At 44.0% G+C, this 23340-nt stretch overlaps 2 protein-coding genes across 5 annotated transcripts; one reads left to right on the forward strand and one right to left on the reverse strand.

The window, feature by feature from the left end:
• The first annotated feature begins 8588 nt into the window (after positions 1 to 8588).
• LOC133904038 (putative disease resistance protein At3g14460) lies at positions 8589 to 12736 on the forward strand. Of its 4 annotated transcripts, XM_062345521.1 has the most exons (4): positions 8935 to 9064; positions 9174 to 9310; positions 9518 to 12180; positions 12325 to 12736. In XM_062345521.1, exon 3 carries the CDS (start codon positions 9683 to 9685, stop codon positions 12143 to 12145), a length of 2463 nt encoding a protein of 820 aa, XP_062201505.1. In that variant the 5' UTR covers positions 8935 to 9064; positions 9174 to 9310; positions 9518 to 9682; the 3' UTR covers positions 12146 to 12180; positions 12325 to 12736. The 4 variants fall into 4 exon arrangements, with proteins under 4 accessions (XP_062201506.1, XP_062201504.1, XP_062201503.1 ...); XM_062345522.1 differs by lacking the exons at positions 9174 to 9310; positions 12325 to 12736 and having other exon boundaries at positions 8589 to 9064; positions 9518 to 10775; positions 10897 to 11032; XM_062345519.1 differs by lacking the exon at positions 9174 to 9310 and having other exon boundaries at positions 8602 to 9064.
• Positions 12737 to 19957: 7221 nt separating this feature from the next.
• On the reverse strand, positions 19958 to 22758 carry LOC133903911 (thaumatin-like protein 1b). The gene is made up of 2 exons (XM_062345396.1): positions 21722 to 22758; positions 19958 to 20603 (listed from the first exon to the last, which is right to left on the reverse strand). Exons 1-2 carry the CDS (start codon positions 22618 to 22620, stop codon positions 20429 to 20431), a joined length of 1074 nt encoding a protein of 357 aa, XP_062201380.1. The 5' UTR covers positions 22621 to 22758; the 3' UTR covers positions 19958 to 20428.
• Between the last annotated feature and the right edge of the window lie 582 nt (positions 22759 to 23340).

Raw genomic sequence — 23340 nt, forward strand, 5'->3', positions numbered from 1 at the left:
TTTTATTATGAGTTTGGTAACGCAAATTGATGAAACGTCTGTGCAACACTGACTTTTAGATCTAGCACTACGTCTCCAAAAAATTTCAGACAAATTAGAGAAGGTAACGTTTCGATCAAAAACTTTAGAAGTCATGTCGATGGTCATTTGAGCCTTTTGGGGGGTCAAGAAATATACCGATCTAAACACATATATTTTTTCAGATGTGCCTTCTTGTTAGCTTCGAAAGTAGATGTGGAACATTGAAACCGGACTCTGTATGCAAAAGTTATAGCGGCTTTACAGAACAATGCATGGATTGGAAACAAACTTTATCATACATAGTCGGATGGAGATAAACTTTATATAAAATTTGTAGACCTCGATGTGATGTACAACTTTGTAGTTGATAACGTTTTCATTTGAAGCAATCTACATGCCCAAATAACCGTCTGAAGATTTAAGCAGGAAAAGTCAAAACAATAATTACCTCAGAGCCATCCGCTAAAACTGTGAGGTGAGATCATCGGTTCGATTTCTATAAACTACTCGGGCGCGTGTCTATATTCAATGAATAAACTCCCACAGAAGCTGTAGGAAAGCCACAAGGAAAATCGATAAAAAAAATATCAGATTTGAGATCGACTATCACTGCTAGTTCGTAACACAAATGCATAGTGATAACTCTATTACTATCAGTTCTAAAATCGGTAGTGATGTCGTTTTTGAACCTGCAGTGATAACATTTTCTGTAGTAGTATCTTGTGTTGAATGTTGGTTTGTTTGGTTGAAATTTGAAATAGTTTGAATCATAGTTGAAATTGTTAAAATTGGGAAGTTTGATTGAGCTCCGTTGAAAGGTTTCAAATGTGAGTCGAAAGTTTGTATTTATCGGAAGTAAGAGCCCCAAAGTTAAAAAGTTAAAGTCAAATTAAGACTTCTTTCGAATGTCAGTTTCAATTCCAAATTGGAAGTACTTGCATCTTACGGGGAAGTTGGTTTGCCATGGTGCATAGCTACTCCGAAATGGAGGAAGGTGCGGGCAACATCTTCGAGGTCACGTACGTACTCATGGACGCTCATGACATAGTCACACCTTTTATTTTGTGCTAAACTTATAAGAAGTGGAAACTTCATAAGTTGGAATTCTAACTGCACTTTTTTTTAAAAAAAATTACATGATAATTAAGCAAAAAAGTAGAGAGTACAATTCATGATAGCTGGTCAAACCAAATTTTCAGATGATTGATTATGGTTCGCCGTGGATGGCATCATTTGGAGCTAGCCCGGCTATTATGTTCCCGTACCCCTAATTCTAGGATCCTAGCTAGAAGCCTAGAAACGACAATGACATCAACATAGTCACAACCAAAATCTTGTTCAAGTGGCACGCATGCCCTTTTAGGTACCCTGGTTAACGACAAGGCATGTTAAGGTTATGACCAGTCAAGCTGAAGTGAGGCCAGCTACATGGCGGAGACCATGCTTGTCAGGGCTCCTCTACACTCGCCAATGATGGCCGCATGTTCACGCCGACATGCCGGCCGTCTCCTGCCACCGTGTTTATACGTAGTTAACTCTCGTTCTAGTGTTAATTAGCTAGTCTTTAGACCCTAATCTCTGACCGGAAGTGTTACTCATTATCATCTCTCAGCTTCTTGCCAACCATTGGCTGCGCGCTATGCATATATGCCCTGTGGATTATAGTCTCTGGTGTTCAAGCATGCAACTGCAAGGTAGCTGTGGATTCATTGTCGTCAAAGATTTGGTCCTATGAACTTTCGGCCACTGAGCATGCCTCAAGAGGACACATGTGTCGGAAGCTTAAACTGATGAAAAAGACAGGCAATTTACTTATACTTCATCAAATCCCCCTCAAGAGAAAGAACAGATATTAGGTACAAGCAAGAATATATCCTGCAGTTCGAAGTTAAATCATACTATTTAATTATTAACCGGTTCATCACAGTTTTCTTACCAGTTAACCTGAGTTTCTAGCTAGGTTAGCAATAGATGCAGGTTTAATTTCTGTTCCAAACTAATTACAACTTTCGATCCCCACACTGCCTGATCATAAGCATATGCATATATACGGACAGCGAAGTGGTGGCCTGCAGGCTCCATCATGCGCGGCAGCGACGACGGATGAGACGAGAGCACCAACCGGAGGGAGACATGATGCCCGGCGTGTCTCGTGGGCTGCCGCGCGAACTCGTACTCAAGACAAAGCCGGTATTCTGCGCCTGCCTGCTATGCCACTACCGTATGTTTCTACTCGATCATACGTACTTCCACTTGAGGCCGATGGAATCTGCTCATGGCAGAGGCAGAAACAACTGTGGTATACTGCATATGAGAGAGAGAGAGAGAGAGAGAGAGAGAGAGAGAGAGAGAGAGAGAGAGAGAGAGAGAGAGCCTCTAGCTCAATGAGTGTATCACACTGCTCGTGACAACTTTTGGAACGAAGATGAGACAACGCCTTTGGCAAAAGGGACTAGATTTATTCCTAAAGCTAGATCTCACCTTGTTGCTAAAGTATTAAATTTGTCAGCAGGGACATTGACATTTGTATGGTACCTGAGGAGGAATCGAGTATTAGACAGACTTGCGTTCAGTTATGTCCCATGTGTATATACTTTATACCTTTGGGAGATCTTGGTCTGATCTTATTCACTTAGTCGCATGACTTTCACAAAGATATGGAGGTGTATGAGGAATCATGCCTTCTCTCATTGTTCTTTCCTATGTGTCTTTTGGGTGCAAAATCCTCAAGCAGGTCGCCCTGATGATGATGCATATGCTACTACATCCATCTGTTATGATGATCAATTCATCTGTTATATGTGCACCGTTGCCTGAACATCTGTTGACACGGATTCAATTTGTTGGCACGTTCCCTCCTGAACATGTTGAGCCCTAGGCCCCTAGCTACCTTTAGTTTTGCTGGGCCTGGGCGCATCAAGGGCACGCCAGCATCGATCACAATGTCACATGCACCATGCATTTGGATGCAATGAAATTGTGATCCAGTGAGCCTCTTGGGCTCGGAATCCTGTCTCTGTGATCCCAATTACGCATGCAGCAGCATGCTTGTATCCTTGCATGATGGCTGCTCAGCTGGCCCAGCACAGGCAGCAGGTAGAAGCGCGCGCACACAGGAGGAATGTGCAGAGGCTGCCTGGACGGAGAGCAGGCAAGAGCAGCAGGCATGCAGCTAGTAGCAAAGCGAGCAAGCTTTGCCGATGCAGCATCATGCATCATTATAGGTTAGGTTAGAGGCGTTCGTCATCGCCTCTGCAGAACCATAATTTTTCCCGGCTGATTGACACCTTTTCGCACGCTTTATTTCACCCCTCAGAATATTTCTGTTTTATTTTAAAAGGAAAAATCTTCCAGTCAACGTAAATACCTAATACATAGCTTCTGCACATAGAACAGGAAAGGTACACCCAAATACAAGAATAATCCTCTGTACCGTGAATTTGAAAACCTCTGCAACTAAAGAGGGACAAGTATATGCAACTATTCCTTTTTTCGAATTTGTGGTTTTGTTTGCAGGTCGGTGCATCGAATAAAATAGTTATTTCCGGGAGAGAAGGTGAGTGAAATAAACTTGTTGCCCTTGCCTTTCTTCTATAACATTCCAAATTTATTATTCTAAAATGTTAATAAAATTAATTATCAATAATAATAATAATACAAAATTAGTTTTCCAATAATGAAATATGACTTAGAATTAATTTAGGATCATCAGAAATATTAACATGAGCTAAAAATATTTTTGTTTGATGCATTTTACTCTATTTGAGTTATGTGAATTTTCTCATATTTATTTGAAGCATTTTGGTTTTTTATAGATTTTATCTGCATTTTTGGTATTATTGGAAGAATAGAAACCAATAAAGAAAATGGAAGAATAAAAGAAGAACCCGAAGAACCCTTTGGGCCGAAACCCATCTCCTTCATGGGCCAAGCCCATTTACCCTTTTCTTCTTTTTCTCTCATTTTCCCACCTGGGCCGAAGCCCATCTCGGCCGCTCGCCTTTCCTCCTCTCTGGGCCGCAGCCCAGCTGCCTCGCCCACTCTCTTCTCCCTGCAGCGCAGGCCCAGCTGTCATTTTCTTCCAGCTCATGCGGGTTCTCTCTCTCTCTCTCTATCACCAATTTCTCCGCCCGAAACCGCCTCTCCCACGGCTGCAATTCTTCCATAAGCGCTCAAATGAGTTGGCCCTCACCTCCTCTCCCACTTTCACGCTTTATCTACAAGCTAACTGCGTTTAAACGCTCGGACCAAGCTGAAAAAGGAGCTCCGCCACCGCCACGGCACCACTGCCTACGTCTACTGAACCCCTAACTTCTTCCCTAAGCCTCCTCGCCTGTAAATTCCAAGCCCCTAGGCCTCAAAGTAGCACATGAAGCCCCTTCCACGCCTTCTCGCCATCAATTCAGCGCGGAACACCGTCGCCACCGAGCTCCAACTGCCTCCGCCGCCCCTTGGACCGGCCCAACCGGGTACGTGTGGAAAATGGCGAAAATAGCAGGTAGAGGATGAAAAGTTAGTCAAAGAAGACTGCGATAATATTTGGTTGCAATTCCCAGGACGATCGCAGTCATATTTGCATGCAAAGAGTGAGCTGTCCGAAAGTGGAGAAATCACATTTAGAAACAGCGAAACCCAATCAATTGCAGAAAAAGTAAAAGAAAATGCACTTGAAGCTAGCCAAGGTTCTTTCAGGCAACATGATGTTCTCTCAGCAGCATTGAGAACCCCGGAGCACCCAGGTCGACTGTGCGGTGTATCCAGTTCCTAGGGCTGGAAATACGGTTTTTCCGAAGACCTCGGAATGTACAAGAAGAGGAAGAGATCAGGTGCAGTGGACGTGGATGCATTGACACGGAACATCACCTAGAAAGTTTATGCAAACATCATGCAAGCGCTTGTAGCACGGGGAATAGAGATTTCCATCTCAGAGGTAGCTAGCCTCGGAACTGAACGGAAGATGTGCTGCGCCTCCAAGGAGATCGATCAACCAGTAGCTGACATGATTGAGCCAGATACGATTGACCTACTAGAAGGGCCCATGCCCTGCAGCCTTGTAATCAGGCCTGATGGGTATCAAATGGAGATTGCAAGGGGTCAAGTGCTTCTAGATATCCATATCTTACATACGGTCTCGATATGTGCTGGCTATGCCGTGGTTAGAATGGACATAGTACATAGCAATGTCACCCATCACGTGTTGGAGCTCCCCCCATCCAATGATGAAGTCACAACTCTGGGTGAAGCTCTTCGTCAAAGGATCCAGTGGAAGAGGGGTGATATTGTGGTCTCCAGTGCATCTCAGTCTGGACGAGCTGCAAGTCCACTGTCGTCACGCCCCTCACTTCCAGAGAAGATAGCTTCACTGCCTTCTCCTCCTCCAGAGAAGTCAGCTTCATAGTCTCCTCCGCATTCGGTAGCCTTGCTTTCAGCTCCAATTCTATCTCCCCCAAATAGCCCAAAGAAGAAGGAAAAGAGAGCCAAGAAGAAAGGCTATAAGAAGCACATGCCGAAGAAATCAAAGGCCATTGTACCGGCGAAGAAGTCCACAGATATTGGAAAAGTGTGGACTAGTGCTCACCCGAAATTCTAATATGAGAAGCCCTTGATGGCGGTAGATGACATAACAATGGTGGGACAAGCATATGTCGATCTGCATAATCACCACATGCAGATTTGTAGAGATACCAAGGTTCAATCCATAGTCGTACAATACAAATGACGTCACTTCTTAATTGACGACGGGTACTTCCTTATGGGTTTCAATGACTTATATGACCTCTTTAACCTTGATGCCATGGACGTATCGTTATTACGGATCTTCACATTGTAAGTCTCTTGAAACTGGACATTAATTAATTAATACCATAAGTCTTGAATCTAACTATTTTCTTATCTGTAGACATGTAATCAAAGAAACGAAGAAGAAGGAGGCCATCGGATTTCTTAACCCTGAAGCCATTACAGTCTCGGTCATCAAAACACACAAGGACAATGCAACACTATTCTAAAATAGACTTCTTATTGGGTGCCCACAACACCGGTGACCATTAGATCGTACTGGTCATTTGTCTCAAGTAGAACTTAGTCCTCCGAACTTAGTCCTCCGAACCATTAGTTCGTACTGGTCATTATATTTGTAGGAACGGTTTGGCATATTCGTGATTGTCCTCCGAACTGATTTCTTACTGTCTTGTTTGGAATGCTTGTCCATTGGCTCTTCCAAGGTGAATAAAAGCGTTTGCCCGCTAGCTTTCAGTAATAATTTTGCTATTTTATGAATACAATCTCTACTTTTTATATCTCTTGTGATTGTTGTATCTTTTATCTTGAACAAGGTAGAGAGGATTTTGTGAGTACCAAGCAAATCAATAGTCATCATTCCTGAAACAAGCCAGTTTGAAAGCTCGGTACCTTGAGTAGTACCCATCACTTAGAACAGAAGAAAATTGTCATAGAATTCTTATATTATGACACATGTTGTAGCGAGTGTTCATTTTCCCTTTCTCCAGTGTTTTGGCCTTCAATGTTCTTCCTTCATCAGTATTCTTCAGTGTTCATCAGTATTCTTCAGTGTTCTGTATTCAGTATAGTGACACATGCTTTTCCTAATTCTTCGGTGGAAACAATACTGATATTCATGAAAAATAACATTGATGATGAACCTCTGGTTCTCTTATTGTATGAGGAGTGTTGTTCAACGGTTATTCAATTATCTTTAGTGTCTCAGCTATAAATTTTAATCCCTGTGCTCTTATTTTAGATGTTATCTTCATCTTCGGAATGTCAGCTTAAAGCATACAACAGTTTTTTCTCATTTTGATATTATGGTTTAGGACATGCCTTGTCAGCCCATGATGGTGATGATATACAATGTATTCATGAATGGCATAAGCATCTGATGAGTTGTGACTTCTGTGCATCACAGGATTCATGACTCTGTTTGTCTATCTGTTAACAAATACCCAAATGCGCAGCTTAGGAACATATATGAATGTGAGACCAAATAGCTATCTTTGTACCTCTATGGTATTGCCACATATGGTTTTTTTTACTGAACTTGGTACACATGAATTGTATTCCCATCATCATTTTCTTTGCACCTACTGTTATGTCATGCTTTTTTTTACTTATTGGTCACTGAATAATTTGTGAAACAATAGATGGATGATGGTCCTTTCGATAAAGCCAATTAAAATTTATTTCACAATAGGGTGTTCTGTGACATATGTGTTGAGAAAATAAATACTAGGAACAGGCCTCGACTAACAGAGCATACAAGAACCTTGGACAGAAGTTCTTTACCAGGACAGGAAAACGTCACTCAAGACTGCAATTAAAAAATCGATGGGATGCACTTTAAGAGTCTATTTCAATATCCAAATTCGTATTTAAAAATATGAAGAACAACATACAAAATGATAAAGAGAAATAAATATGCACTCACAACGGCTAGGGGTGTTACAGATATTGCACAACAAAAAACAGTAATCCAACCCTCCTACAATCCTAGATGCCAAATGATCTTAGCTTTTTACAATCTAGCTTCTTCCAATTCAACTTTTAAAAATCTACAATATGTAAACTGTTTTTCGTAATATAGAGATAAAACAAATAGGACCTAAGAGACGCTATGCGTTTTCAGGGAGAATGCAGTGGTCAGATACGAACCTGGTGTGGAGCAGTTTGGTGCTGATGTTGCGAAGGTGGATGATGTTTTGTACGGAGAATTCGCAGGACAAGTTGGGCAACTTTGTCAATGAGGTGAAATGAATTACCAAACAAGACTCTGAGATTGCCGGAGGGGGCAGGAAGAACAAATAGGACTGGAAACCTATCCGGATAAGGAAGAGCGCAGACACGAGGACCAAGGGTCTTCAGTAATTGAACATAAATCAGATCAAGTGATGGGTAGAGCAAGAACACTGACGAAGGAAGAAGAGATTATAGAAACAATCCAGATTCCAGAAGTACGTGGAATGAGTGCGAGCACTTCAGCAGAACATGAGTATGCAGTGGAGGCCACAGTTAGGTGAGAGAGTTCGGTTAGAATGGAGCAATTATCAGTTACATCGAACTGGTGGTCTAGGGTGGAGTGCAAAATGCATGTCTGTTGACCCTGGTGCTGGTCTTGTAATAGGATAGAACGATTTCATCAAAATGCTGTTGCTAATTTTTTTCATCATTTCGTTTGTGCTGAGGGCACTGAACAGTAAAACGCTGATTATAGTGTGACCGTTTTGGTCCGTTCTAAGGAATGAGACACAAGCCTTCCAGTTCTTGAATTCTAAAAAGAAGAAGAAATTTCTTTTCATGTTGCATTAGATTATGTTGCTTGCAGGTCAACGCCAATCTAATGGCACGCAAGGACTCGGCAAGTTTTGATGTGAACGGATCTGTGCTTACATGTGACATTGTGACCATAGAGTTTACTTGCTTTCTTTTATAGATTCCAGCTGGATCTGACAACAACTGAACTACTCTCACACCAATATTCTCGCACAATTTGTGACACTTGGATGAAGACCGCTGACTTTTCAGTTTCGCGGTTGCAGGGAAGCTTCCTTTTGTGCCTTGGCAACCTAACTTTTGCCTGCAATAGGTTCAGAACGACCTGCAGATTCCTAACCTTGTTCCAGTTTCCCTCCACCATACCTGAGAGCTTCCAATGGATCCGGTGAGCATTGCGGCGGTAGGGTGGGGCATCTCGGTTGCAGGATGGCTCGTCTCACCAATCATCTCCGAGCTCCTTAAGAAAAGTTTCTCCAACCTCGGCTCTCGCTCATTGCGTAAGCTCAGAAAACTCGAGAAAAAAGTCCTACAATTGAAACTGATGCTTGAAGCAGTTGAGGCCAGTCCTCGCAGAGGCAGACTGGAGCAATGGATGAAGGAGCTCAAATCTTCTTTTTACGAAGTCGAAGACATCCTTGACACCATTGATTATCACAAACTTGAAAGACGTATCATTTATCAAACTGATGACAATTCTGCTGTGTCAATAGATGACAAGTCTATTTTCTCCGTTTTTCGATGCAACACAAACCAGGTTCGTTCCTATCTTCTCCTTGATGAACATATATTTGCATGGTTAGATACCACGCAACTCTAATGCTTACAATCAAGGAGTAAATCCACTTTTCAACTCTGAACTTTAGGCTCGAGCTGTTTTCCAATCTTGAATTCCACGAAAAAGGGATCCAGATCATAACTGTTAGCAACCGATTCTCACAGTTCCTAACGTCATCGTGACCGATTTCTGGGGCGTGCACCTGCCCACTTCTGCGTGTGCAAGGTTTCTATCTGTTGAGTTTATTACTCTTTTTTTTCTATCCACAGTGGTGGGAGCATCATCTCCTTCATTATTATTAAATAGATAAGTATTTTGTTTTTCATATTCATATGGTGTTTAAACCAAAGGGTTGCATGATTGAACTGAGTTAGCAGTTTGCACTAATATAGATTTGTGCCTAACAACTTCGATTGTAACTTGCTGTCGCAGGATGCTAGAATCACGAAGGATTTCAATTTGCCCGTTGAGTCGAGAAAGAAGCTGAAGGCAACCTTGGATAAGATAGAAGAACTAATCAATGAAGGACACCAACTTCTTTCAGCCAGCAGTGACAATATCAACAATACACCTAACAGTTTTGTGAGATTGCCCACCATGAGGCCTCAGACTACTTCAGCCCCTCCACCGGTTGTATTTGGGCGAGATGGGGATCTTGAAATGATAAGAAGCATGCTTCGTGATACACCTGATGATGAACCAAGCTCAAGTAAAACTAAATGTTATTCCGTAATTGGTATCCATGGGATTCCAGGGTCAGGGAAGACAACCCTTGCACAGTATGTTTGTGCGAATGAAAGGGAAGATAGCTACTTCAACCTTGTCATGTGGATTCGTGTTTCTCAGAATTTCAGTGTGGACACTGTTTTCACTGAGATGATAGAGATAGCATCAGGTTGCAAAACGGATCAGCTCAGTAATCTTGACATGCTACAAATGAAACTGGAGGCAGAACTGACGGGCAAAAAGTTTTTGTTGGTACTGGATGATGTATGGTACGACAAAGATGTCAGTGAACAGCAACTGGATCTACTGCTTTCTCCACTGAAGGCTGGGAACAGGGGAAGTAAAGTCCTGGTGACCACACGATTTGCAGATGCAGGAAGAGCTCTTGGGGCTCAAAATCTGGTTCCAATTCGTGAAATGGATGAGGAACAATATGTCTCAATGTTCATGCATTATGCACTTGATGCTGCAGCAATCAGTGACCAGGCACTATTGAGAGAGCATGAGTGTATTGGGAGAAAAATTGCTGAAAAGCTAGGAGGGTCACCACTTGCAGCAAGAACAGTGGCAGGACAGCTGCGGAGAAGACTGGATATTGATTTTTGGAGAAGGTCCCTGAACCGTGACTTGTTGAATCATACTATGGGAGCTCTATGGTGGAGCTACCAGCAACTTGAGGAGCATGTCAGGCAATGTTTCACATATTGTAGTATGTTCCCCAGAAGATACGAGTTGAATCGAGACGAGCTAGTTCACCTGTGGATAGCTCAAGGGTTTGTAGAGACTACCAATGGAACGGAGGATATGGAAGATGTCGGACATGACTACTTTCATGTGTTACTATCACGCTCATTCATATCAATCGGAAACAATACTACTAGCAGCGGGAACTTCACAATTCATGACCTGTTGCACGACTTAGCGGGAAGAGTTGCAGGAAGTGACTGTTTCAGAATTGAGAAAGGTATGGTGTGTCAAATTCCTCGAGATGTTCGTCATCTTTTTATTGAATCCTATGACAGAGAAGTGTTTACAGACCAGATTTTGAAGCTGGAGACTTTGCGCACTCTATTTATGTCTTACAGTTATAGATCCAACGGAATGGCTGCAGAAGATTTGGAGGACCTGCTCAAGGCTCTAAAGAAGCTGCGGGTGGCGCATGTCAATTTCAGACATAAGGAAAAGGTTCTACTCCCAGCACGTATTGGTGAAATGAAACATCTTCGCTGTATTTTCGTTTCTGGGTACTGGATCAGAGTGATTTTGCCACCTGCATTTGGTAAGCTGTACCATCTGCAGAAGTTTGATGCCCTAAATTGTTGTTTTGGTTATTCCACCGATAAGGAAATGAGCAACCTTGTCAATTTGAGGTACATACACACAATGAATAAGCTGGAGTTTCCTAACATAGGGAGGTTGACGTTGCTCCGAACCCTTGATTCCTTCACAGTCAGGAAGGAAGCGGGCTATGAGATACAGCAGTTGGAGCACCTGAACAACCTTCGTGGCCATCTAATCATATATGGACTTGAAGCTGTCCAGAGCGAGGAGGAAGCTCGTCAGGCCAAGCTAGCTGATAAGGTACACATCTCAGATCTGGAACTGGAATGGTGCTTCAGTCATCAGAGCTCCAATTTGCTGGTGGAAAACAAGGAAGAAGGGAGGACTTGTGATCAGAGTGGAGATCCTCCAGATAAGATCCTTGAGGCCCTCTGTCCACCATTCCTAGTCACATCACTATGTATCAGGAACTACAGTGGATCGACATACCCAAGTTGGTTGTCGGGAGAACAGCGCACCCTAGAGAACCTACAACATCTCCACTTCTCATATTGCAACGGATCGGATGCTCCCCCCAAGTTAGAACTCTGCGTGTATTTGCGTACGCTTAGTGTTTTAAACTGCAGCTGGAACTCTTTGCCTGATAATATGGAGAATCTAACATCTCTCGAGGAATTGAATATCATGAGCTGCAAAAATATCCTGTCACTACCAAGATTACCTATGTCCCTCGAGAGACTTTCACTTGACGGTTGGAATGGATCGGATGCTCCCCCCAGGGTTGGTGAATTCTTGGTTAATTTGCACAGGCTTCAGATTTCATCCTGCAGTTGGAACTCTTTGCCTAAGAACATGGAGCAGCTAACTTCGCTCGAGGAATTGGCTATCGACAGTTGCGAAAATATCTTGTCATTACCAAGATTACCCCGCTCCATCAAGAAATTTCAACTTGTGGGGTGCAACAGCTCTCTCTCGGAAAGCTGTCGGACAGGTGGACATCCAAATTGGGAGAAGATTGCGCATATCCCAGAGGATTTCAAATTCATTGGTTAACTTGCCTCTGCAACCACATATACAGCTGTCTGCATGTAAGTTTTGCTACTTATTTGTTTCCTTCACCTTCCTCTCTTTGTAAAAATGATGTATGCTCTCAAGCTTGGAGAGAGCTACACCACCTTCATTGCTCGTATTCACTCATATGTTCATTTTAATTTACCTGGGGCTTCGACCAGGTTCGGAAGATGCAAGGAGCCGAAGGACTGAAGGAGTATCATGGAGGCACGCAACCATTCAGGCCTGCGTCCCTCGACCACTGCTCCATCCAGCTTCTCTGGAGTTGATCTCGCACGCTTGGTTTCGTGCTCTTTATCCGTAACAATGATGTGAAGACATGTCTATTTCATATGCGACCATGTGCATGTGGCTTGGCTTTAAGGTTTTGTATGCCAAATGCATCCCTGTTACCTGAACAGAGAATTTACTATGCATTTGTAGTTTATGGCCTGCAGCAGCAGTGGAGCAGCTAGCATCTATGCTCTGCTTCTGCAATGTGTAATTGTGATTTATTTCTGTAATCAAAACATTTTGTGTACGAGTTAACCTGTTTTTTAGAAAATAGATTACTCGGCTTTAATTGAAAGTCAATAAGAGGTTCACATGAGTTATTACATAAGCTGGGATTACCAGTGCACCATCAGCAACATAAATTGACATGTTGATGCAAAAGGCCATAGAAGATTAAGCCTAATTAATACGAACAGCTCTCCCTTGAGCCATGACTAGACCTAGCAGCCTTCTAAATTATAACAAACTAAATGAAAACTGTTAAGATACTAACCGATTTGCTGTATCCTAGATATAGAAGGATAGGTACCCGGTCAGATATCATGACGTTGTTGTAGTTGCTTGAACTCCAAGCTTGTACATTTGAATTTGTATCGTGATATAAATATATGCGGCCTCCATATTGGATGTACACGCTTGAGATCCAATCTTACATGGTATATAGAGCCAACTTCTCCACAAACACATCTAGGGTCCTGTTAGACCCACTTCTTGAGATCAACTGTACATCTTATATCAGTCTCTAGATCAATAGCTGATACATACAATATTTAACAGATTGACATCACAACCATACATCATTCAGATTATATAACTATAATAAAGTCTTACACCATGTAGTTCATTACAATAAAGCCGACATGCCAAAATAACAGAACACAATAACAGCGGAAACTAGTGAGTAAGCCCAATGCCTATAGACAACTTGAGTGTGGACATAGTCTTACTCTTCGTTCACTCTCCATCTAGGTCGTTGGTGAAGTCATAATCGGGTTCTTCATCTAAAACCAACAAGGCAAGTCTAGAAAGTCCTCATCGTCTTTGTCTTCATGAGACAAATTGAACCTTTATGGGGAAGGCCTTATCAAACAGGTTCAAATATTATTGGGACGTACTGGTCCACCTCCCAAATTAGAATCTTAATTAACTTACTGTTGGGAACTTGTGTATCCGCACAGAATAGGGAGCCTTCGGAACTCGAGAGAGGGCCGAAGGCCTAGCGAGTGTGAACTGGGGAATTGTGCACTGTCATTAATATTTATCTTTCGATTACAACACCGACCTATTTATAGGCTGTACCAAACCACTCCCCGTTACAGTTTACAACATTACCATTTTACCTACCACATTCTCGGCATATTCATGGGTAATCTGGTACATTCCTAAGTACACCCAGCCTATTTATAGTTATGCCATTTGAGGTCTCCAGCTGATGTGAATAGTCAACCTTCGCCCAGTCTCCCGAAGGGCCATGCTTGCCCTTATCTTTGGCCTTTCCTCAATCGCCCACCTAGTGATGCCTGGCGAAGGCCTGCAAAGACCCTCCAAAGGCCCGCTGATGGGTTTGCCTGTGTCGATGCCTTCGGTGCTCTTTCAACCACTTCCCCAAGGGATCCTCGCGAAGGCCTTCGACCGCCCTCTGAAGGCTAGACACGGGCTTCACCGAGTATTCGTGAGGTTCTTTCGTCCTGTTTGAAGGGTTCCTGCAGCGTCACAAATCTTCGACCGATGTACACTTTGTCAGCAAATAGCGGCCGTGAGGTCTTCAACTGTGTGCCGGAAGGGGCCTATGAGACAGCCCCCCACTGCAAGGCACTTCTTCGATGGGCCGAACCCGTGAAACTAGATGGTACTACCGAACGCCGTCCCCTTCGGCCCATTGAAGGAATCGCGGCCTATGGCTTACCTTCGGCCAAAGAGCCCCCCTTGCACACCCGGAGGGTTTAACTTTTTGGCACCAGCTCAAGTCTCGAGGTGTTGGTTATGCATTTTACTTATATATATTATATTATTTTATGTTTATTTATTTATTTATTACTTTTATTACTATTATTATTATTATATATATATATATGTGTGTGTGTAATTATTTTTAGGGTGGTTACCATCCTCATCTTAACTGCCATAAAGAAGACAATTTGGATCTTGAACCGACGTCTCTTCACCTGGTTTCAATGTTTTTACCACTATATATATATATATATATATATATATATATATATATATATATATATATATATATATATATATATATATATATATATATATATATATATGACCCTGTGGGTCATTTTCACCGCAGATTGTGACTTCACACCTGCTCGCGCTGTTCTACACGCCCTGCACGAAGGCATCCACCGCGCTCTTGACGCTTCGGAATGGAGCTCGGAGAGGCTAATCCAATGGCTCCGAAGGGTAAGTCTGGCAAGCCGAAGATGTACTGGATCGAGAAGTCAAAGGTTGACGAAGAAGTTCTGGCTGGTTTACAGAGAGAAGTCCTAATAAGTGACACGTCGAAGGTCAAGCTTCCCAAAGACCAGGAGATCGCAGAGTCAGTAGACGACGAGGCAATTGTCTTAGCTGATTACTTCAGAGCTGGCCTTCGCCTACCATGCAAGGAGATGGTGGCGAAGGTTCTGAATTTTTTTTAGGTTTTTCTCCATCAACTGACGCCGAACACCATCATTCGGCTTAGTCTTTTTTCTTGGGCAGCAAAATCGGAAGGAGCAAAGGTGTCAGCGAGGGCCTTCGTAGCTGCCCATCAGGTTCACCATCAACCGAAGCCCACTACGGCTGTGCGAATTTTACCTACCGAGGAGGTCTGGCCATGCCTGTTGTAGCTCACAAGAACAAGTGGCCGAAAGACTGGACACAATGGTGGTTTTACCACAAGGTGGACAGCATAGATTACTTTGTGTCGAAGTGCCAGAAGCTCAAGGTGAATCATGCCCCAGACGTGGCAATCAAGGGCGCCCAGCATGAAGCCTTCGAAGCATTCACAAAGTGCTCGAAGGATTTTAAGCACTCGCGATCTTGTCGAGGAATTCCTCGCTGCTGGCATTTGGCCGCTCAGCAAAGGGTGGACCGTCCCGTTGTTCGAGCTGAAGGGACCGGAGGGACTTTGCTGTCCCCACTTTGACTTCACAGGAAAACATGGTAAGTATCTTTGTCCTTTTTTTCTAGGCCTTCGCTATGTTATTTTTTCTTATCCATTGTTTCTTGCAACAGCCGTAACACTTGCCGAGGTGGAAGCCGAAGCCCACCTCCTCCTGGGAAAGGTTACCGTCGCTGAAGGCCAAGCCTGCGCTGAACTAGGCCTTGGCCACTAGCTCAATAGGGTCTTTGAGCTTCGAGGCCTGAGCTACAGAGATAGGTTAAATGCCTCCGGTCAGCCAACTGGAGTTGTCGCTGGGGCAAACGATGCCCGAAGCAAAGGAAAAAGGAAAACTAAGAGCCCTTTGGCTCACGCAAACCCTCTAGCTCGCAAGACGAAAAAGATGAAGGTCGGTGTACCGAAGAGGCTAGCACACGGCGGTGCAGAGGAAAATCTTCTCAGCAGCGCGTCGGAAGCCAACGGTCTCGCGACACCGCTTCAGTAGGCTCCTCCGAAGGGTGCAACTGAGGTTAGCTTCGACCCCCACCACAGGCCACCACTGCCGCGCCCGTCGTGCTCGCTCCTTTCTTCGACACCGATGACGAGAAAACTTCTCTGGAGGCCAAGGTCCAGGACCTAAAGGGGGTCGAAGGGTCTAGTCTAGCGTACCAAGGGCGTGAGTCATCCAGGGGTCGAGCTCAGACTCTGACTCCTTCGAATGTCGAGCTGAATCTCTCAGTCCAACTCCAGCTGAGACCGAAGAGGAGGAAGATGCCCTATTGCATCCACGCCATGGTGGAGGCAAGATGCTTATGTCCCTTGGCACCTTGAGTAATGCCAGGGTTATCAATGCCGAAGCCTTGCGGCTGACTTCGTTTGAGCCGAGCTCCGAAGAGGTTTAGGATGCTAAGAGTATCTCTGGTAGCTACATCCTTCCAGAACTTGAGATACAACTGTCTTAGAAGACAACCTCTGACCTCCTAGACGCCTTCGATCTGACAACCGAAAAGGTACTTAGAGTTATTATTAAATTCTATTCTATTTTATTTTATCCTTCACGCGCTCTGTCTTTAAAGTTTCACACCTCGCAGGGCATGCTTATTTCGCGCGCCCTACGAAGGCGCGCCGAGCAATTCGAAGCTTGTGCCAAAGGGGTGGAGGAGCTGCAAATCCTATTAGAGCAAAGAGTTGAAAAGGCCAAAGCCACTAAGAAAGAATTTCTTCGTCGGACTAAAGAAGCCGAACAAAGGTCGCAAGATCTGGAAAGGGTGGTGATGACCCTTCATTCGAGTACGCAAGATCTGCAGAAAGAGGTGACCACCCTTCGCTCGAGCATGCAAGATCTGGAACAGGAGGTGATCACCCTTCGCAAATGTGCCGAGGCATCCGAAGCTAATGTTCTAAAGCTTTAGATAGAAAATGAGCGCCTTAACAAATTGTTGCTCGAGATGAAGCAGTTCGCGAGCGATGCTGTCTAGGAGAGAGTTGATATTCTGGAGCCAAAGGCAACTATGGCTAGTGAAGCTATCGGCCAAACTCTCAAGGACCTGGGCCCTTCGGCCGTTCCTCCTACTCTCGATCAAGTTGACCTTGTAGGGATCGGTGACGTCCTGAGAAGGGAGGAGGGGTAAATTAGGACACTTAAAAATCTAATTAGCTCCAAAAACTTTACAAGATAAACCTATATCAATTTCTATCTAAATGTGCTTTAGGTTTATCTAGTGTGTCTACTCTACCGCTCAAAAAGATGGCAACCTACTCTAGGAAGGTAAATTGCAAGTAAGTAAATACGGAAACGTAAATAAGGTAGAGAGAGCAAACTCGGAAGAAGGGACTTTTATCCCATGGTATTGGTGGCACACAAGCCATCCCTTGTCCATGTTGGAGCTCCACAAAGGATATGCTCCCGATCGCCAAGTCTCTTCCAGTCACGACTCCTGAGATACGAAGTCACCAAGACAAGGCCTCAAGCACGATGAGCTACCAAGACATAAAGGTAAGGTCTCACCACTAACCTCTATTCCGGTCACTTGTATGTCGTCTTCACTTTGGAGTTCTAGCCACCAAGGCAAAAGCTTCCGCATCCCCGTACACACTTCTTGTCGTTACTACACACCAAGTCAAAGGATCAACAAGCTTGAGTTACTAAGGCCCAAGTTGCCGGCAAGTCACAAAGACTCCAAGGCATCGACGTACCTCTCAGTACATGGTTGGATCACTCCTTGATCCGCTCTCTAGGTTGCAGCACCTAGCAACACTTCTCTCTAGGCCTATAAGCACTAATCATTCTATAATTGTGTGCTTAATCGTCTACTCAGGTATATATGAGGTTCTCTGAACTCCAGCTACTCCAAATGACTGAGTGGAGGGGTATTTATAGCCTCAACCCCGTGGACTATCTATTGCTCCAACGGCTCAATTTTTCTGCATACGTCGGATGATCCGGTGTAAACAGATTGTACTCACCGGAACATCCGACGTGTACACCTTCCAAAAACTAGCCGTTGGAACCCAACTCAAAACTATTATGAACATCAGATGTTTCGGTGTGTTCACCAGCCCTATCGCTAGAACATCCAGCGTGTACATTTGAGCCAAACTGTGCCAACTTCTGTGCAAAATACAAGTGTCAACCCATAGCCATTATCTCCCTCTTTCTCCATAACCATTATCTTCCTTGATTGACCTATGCAAGAGATTCTTCTTTTCCTCCTTTGTCAACCAAATTCTCCTCCTTTGTCAACCCAAGCATCTTGCTTACCATTCTTACATCTTGATTTGGTCATCAAAATTCTCCCCCTTTATCAACAATCTTCAAAAAAACCTACTAAGACGAAATGAAGTACTACTACATAATACATTCTAAATAATTTCAACATTTTGAACATACTCCATTACAACTATTCTACTTTACATATTCTACATTTCCTCTACTTTAAGTCTATGCTTCTATTCCTATATTCGTATCTAAATTTGTATAACCCTAAATTTTGTATATACATTTCCTATTCTAACCAAACCTATAAATTAATAATATATCGGTGAACATTGACGTCGCATTCTAGAATCAATGTTACATAAATTACCAAATCTAACCAAAACTATAAATTGATAATAAGCAGCACCTAATCAATAATATGCCTCAAAAATGTTTTATCAAACTCTATCAAATTTCTTCCAACTCTTTAAAAAAATATACCTAATTTACATTGTACCAAATCTTACATATCTTAAATGTATTGAATAATTCTACTCTGAATATACCAAGATTTCCTAAATTATAGGCATACATTATTTCCTATTCTATATGTACCACAAAATTCTAAACATTCTACTAAAAATGTTATACATATTTGACCTACAAATTCTAGTCTAAAGATTCTTAACATTCAACCCTAAACTTCTATCTATATTACGGAAATTCTACTCTAGATTTTCTATCCATACTGCGAAAATTCTATACTAAAATTCTAACCACTCTCAATATCGTACTCTAAATTTTCTATCTATTATTCTACACCACTAAGTCTCTAACTTAATTTTAATCTATCTGAATATGTCTCTATTCTGCCTATATTTTTTTCTATTCTACCTAGTACTATTCCTATTCTAATCTAAATACAAAAGAAAATATACTGGCGAATGTAGACGTACGACGTCGTTGGTTACTCCCTCGCGCGCCGCCACTCCCTCTCCCGCTGCCTTGTGTGCCCACGTGTGTCTGGGGAAGACAGAACACAGATAGGAAAATCTGCAGCCACCTAATTATTATAGTCTTGTCGGTATTCCGCGTACCGATAGGCCTGAGTTGTCACATGTCGGCATGTGAAATGCTGACAGGTCATGAGGCTACAACGCTCGTGTGCCGATGGGTCTCCGGGCCAAGTGCCACGTAGGATGTCAGTATTTGGAGTACTGCACACATATTCTTACAATTTTATGAATTTGACTATTATTTTTTAAATTTTCTAATAAAATAATATTATTTAAAAAATCATCTTGTGGCTACCGGTCACGGTTCAGAGACACTAACTACAAGTTGGATGGGCTTGTCAGCTGTCATAGATTTCTATCTTGTGTCATAGCTTTAGGCCTGTGGTGTTGCTCAACTGCAGCCTTAAAAGAAAAAAAAAATCAGCCTTCATCATTAGAAACGAGCCAACATTATCTCAAGCCGTCACTTTGATTTTAGAGCATTTGCAAATAACTTTCTGATTTTTTATTTTTTTTAAAGATACCACTCGAATGATAGTTTTAATGGTATTTTTATAATTTTTTAGTGATAAACTTGCAATAACAACAAGAGTAATAATTTTTTTGCAATTATGCTTGATTTTATTGTCAACGAAGTATCAATCTGTCAGGATCAGCAGCAAGTAATGAAGGGTACCGAGCAAGTCCCTACCGCTTGAGCAGACAGAACAGGATTGGCAAAAGAAGTTCACTTCAGAGCATAGGCAAGAGGAGGCATTTAGGACATTATAAAACTTAATACATCCCCTTTTCACAATCAAATAAATCTACCAACCAATCATTTACAAACTACAAATCTTTTCAATTCCGTCGCAATGTGATCTTCTAGCACGGAAAATAGTCAACGAATTATCCGCCCCAAAAGTGAAAGAAGTTGAAAAAGAATGCAAGAAAAAGAAGGCGAGAAGCTAATCGAGCCTGGTCCTAAACTACAACAATATAATATACTCCAGTCCCATTCTCTTGTTCCCTCGAGCCTGCGTTCACTCTGTAACTTGGTCAGCATTTCTCCCCACGCTGTCCAGATGCTCTGCGGGGCCCACGCTCCAGAGACGGTGACCGGTCAGCACTGCTCGGTGCCCGGCGGCTAACTTGCTGCAGCTGCGCGCGCGCGTTGTGCACCGTTTGGCACGGATCGGCGGCGCTCAGAGGAGAGCCGAGAGAGCGACGGCCGTGACCGCGACGGCGACGAGGTATTTCTCTGCGGCGGCGGCGCTGCTGGCCTGCGCGTTAATACCGCCGCCGCCGCCGAAGTAGACCATGGTGTCGTTCATCTGCGGCAGCCCGGCCGCCTGCGGGTTCTCTCCCGTCGACTTCACGCTGTTGCCATAGAAGTGAGTCAGCAGGAAAGCAATACTAGTTGTTTGCGACACTACGTAGTAGCATGTATATACTGTAAAACTGCTACTAGTAAAAATGGCTAGTAAACGGAAGTTAATTTCTACTAGCCCGGGCCAAACCGAGCGATGAGACTACGCGACGCGTGTGGACCCGAACGGCTAAAGTCACTTACAAAAGGCTGATGCCAGTTGTCTCTAACGTTGTCATGTATAGGATTTTTATGATTATAACGTGGAGGAGCCGTCATGAAGAGAGAGAAAAGAGTTGTCTCTTTTACTAATAGACAACATCTCTTGTATTGTATTTATGATGGGTACTACTATATGTTTTCTTTTACTTATTATTTAGGACATCGGTCTCTAACAAACACATTTGATTATTATTTTTGATAATTATTTTTTAATAGAAGTTGATAAAATTAGATGATGTTAAATTATTTTTCATAACAAATTTATTACTATCATTTTCACATGTCAAATTCTAATAATTTTATGTATATTAATGATCAAAATTTTAAAATTTGACTGTACGTATTCTATGACGATATTTATTTAAGAACGTAGATAGTAATAGATTACAGTGTTATCCCTAGTATATTATAGATGATAGTTATCTATACCTAGTACATGCCCTAATAACAAGGCAGTTTTCTTGTCCCATGTCCACGTGAGCAAGCGTGGATGCCTGGGAAACGTGCCTCGCTAGCCGTTTGGCTTACTAGCCGTTGCCCGTTGGTAACTCCTCTCTCGGCCACCTCCTCGGAATGCCTCAACTACACTTTTGTCTCTTCTCACTGACAGCTCCACCCCGCTCTTACTAACCAACCAAATTCACAAACTTAACTATACAAATCCAGTCATAAACTAGTGGTGCCTAACAAAAAATACCATGGTTAAAAGAAGAATAATTTGATCAGGTCATTTTTTTACGTTGAACTGACACTTGACATACATTCTGTTTTTCTGAGCCATTTTTTTACCATGAAAATGATCATATTCATTTCTTACTGCAGAGTCGTTCTTTATTTACATGAGGTTATCAGAGTTGATCTACCGCGAAATTAAATTAAGGGAACTGAAGAAGAGTTGGTTTTCTACCTGGTGGACGCGGCGGGGCAGAAGGTGACGGCGTAGTCGGTGGCGCCGGCGGCGCAGGTGAAGGTGGAGGTGGCGTCGTCGTAGGCGTAGCTGTACGCGCGCGGGCACGCGCTCTTGAAGAACTCCGAGTAGACCGACGGCCGGCACGCGCTCGGGCTCCCGTACGCGCCGCTGCAGCAGTACTGCGCGTCCCCGAACGCGTCGCACGCGCTGCGGCACGCCACCGGCCCATCACCCTCGGCCGCCGTGGCCACCACCCGCAGGTCCGCCGGGCACGCGCCGTTCAGCTCCGCGGCGCACCCCGTCGCCGCGCACTTCCCCGAAGAACCGCCACCGGAAGCGTTGCCGGTGGTGCTAAGAGGCGTGACGACCATGGGCAGGTTGTAACCGTCGACGAGGCTGGCGTCGAAGAAGTCGAGCCCGCCGCTGCCGTCGAGCGTGAACTCGGCCAGCGTGGCGGGCGGCGCCGCGCCGCCGCCGCTGCACTGCACGTCCCCCGACCCGCAGTCCCCCGTGGCGCACGCGAACCGCCCTGTAGCATCAGCGGCGCAGAGCGTGCGGCCCCAGAGGCGACCCGACCACCCCGCGGGAGCCGCCACTGCCCGCGACGCCCCCGGCGGGAGCGCGAACCCCGTGGTGGGCAGCGGCGCCGACCCCGCGCTGGACAGCAGGCCCGGCCACACCGTGTACCCGCAGCTGTTGGCGATCGTGAACGTCGCCGATTGCGCGCCTCGCAGCTGCTGCAGCAGCAACACGAGCACGGCGAATGCCTGGCGCCAAGAATGCACCGCCACCGCCGCCGCCATTGCCTCCGGCTCCAAGAAGACGGCGATCGAGGCCTCTTGCTGCCACGTGCGTGTTACCGGATAGTTGTTTTGTCCCTTGAAGTTGGCGCTCATGGATGGTTTTCCGCAACGGCTATGGATGATTTATTTATAGGGCAGGAGTGAGGCCGGCGGACCGGTGGAGTGGAGGAGACAGGGCAAGGGCAGGAGGAGAGAGAAGGGACGCTGGAAGCTCAGCACATCACAGGAGAGTTCGTTGCTGCTTCCGTGGTGGATTAAATTATTCTCCCGATTTCTACCCTAATTTTTGATCAAAAGGGACAAGGAAATGTTAATCTGGTGGTGTCTGCGCTGACCAGTCTTAGTACCCAGACCGATGAAGCACATTATAATTGGCCCAAAAAATTTCATGTTTAATTTGGCATTGCACTAGCTTTCTCGCCCACAACTGCACATCACGGCTCCTGGTTAATTAAAATTACTCGTAGTAATCACCTAATCGAGTATGTAATCGGTAAAACAAAAGTAGTTTTCCTGCTGATGTGATTTTTTTCTTTTTTTACCATACTCACGTATTGATTATGTCTCTATCACACGTTTATAAATAATACCACTTCCTATCAGGATGTATTTGGCAGAGCTATGTTGCACAGTATTTTTCATGTTTCAGCTTCTTCCATGATCCGCTTCACAAGATAGCAGGGTCAGGCCATGAGAGTGGTTGGCTGCTTTCAAATACCACGTGGGATCATCACTGCTGCACCTGCCACGAGAGCAACACAAGAGGATGTGAAGTCCAAATGCCACGTGGGATAATCAGCACGCACCAGGCCA

The sequence above is a fragment of the Phragmites australis genome, chromosome 21, assembly GCF_958298935.1.
Source record: "Phragmites australis chromosome 21, lpPhrAust1.1, whole genome shotgun sequence".
Lineage (NCBI taxonomy): Eukaryota > Viridiplantae > Streptophyta > Magnoliopsida > Poales > Poaceae > Phragmites > Phragmites australis.

Coding starts and splice junctions, on each gene's coding strand:
- LOC133903911 (XM_062345396.1), bottom strand. CDS start 22,620: ATGAGCGCCAACTTCAAGGGACAAAACAACTATCCGGTAACACGCACG. Junction 20,604..21,721: donor TGCCCCGCCGCGTCCACCAG/GTAGAAAACCAA, acceptor CTATGGCAACAG/CGTGAAGTCGACGGGAGAGA.
- LOC133904038 (XM_062345520.1), top strand. CDS start 8,687: ATGGATCCGGTGAGCATTGCGGCGGTAGGGTGGGGCATCTCGGTTGCA. Junction 9,065..9,517: donor TTCGATGCAACACAAACCAG/GTTCGTTCCTAT, acceptor TTGCTGTCGCAG/GATGCTAGAATCACGAAGGA.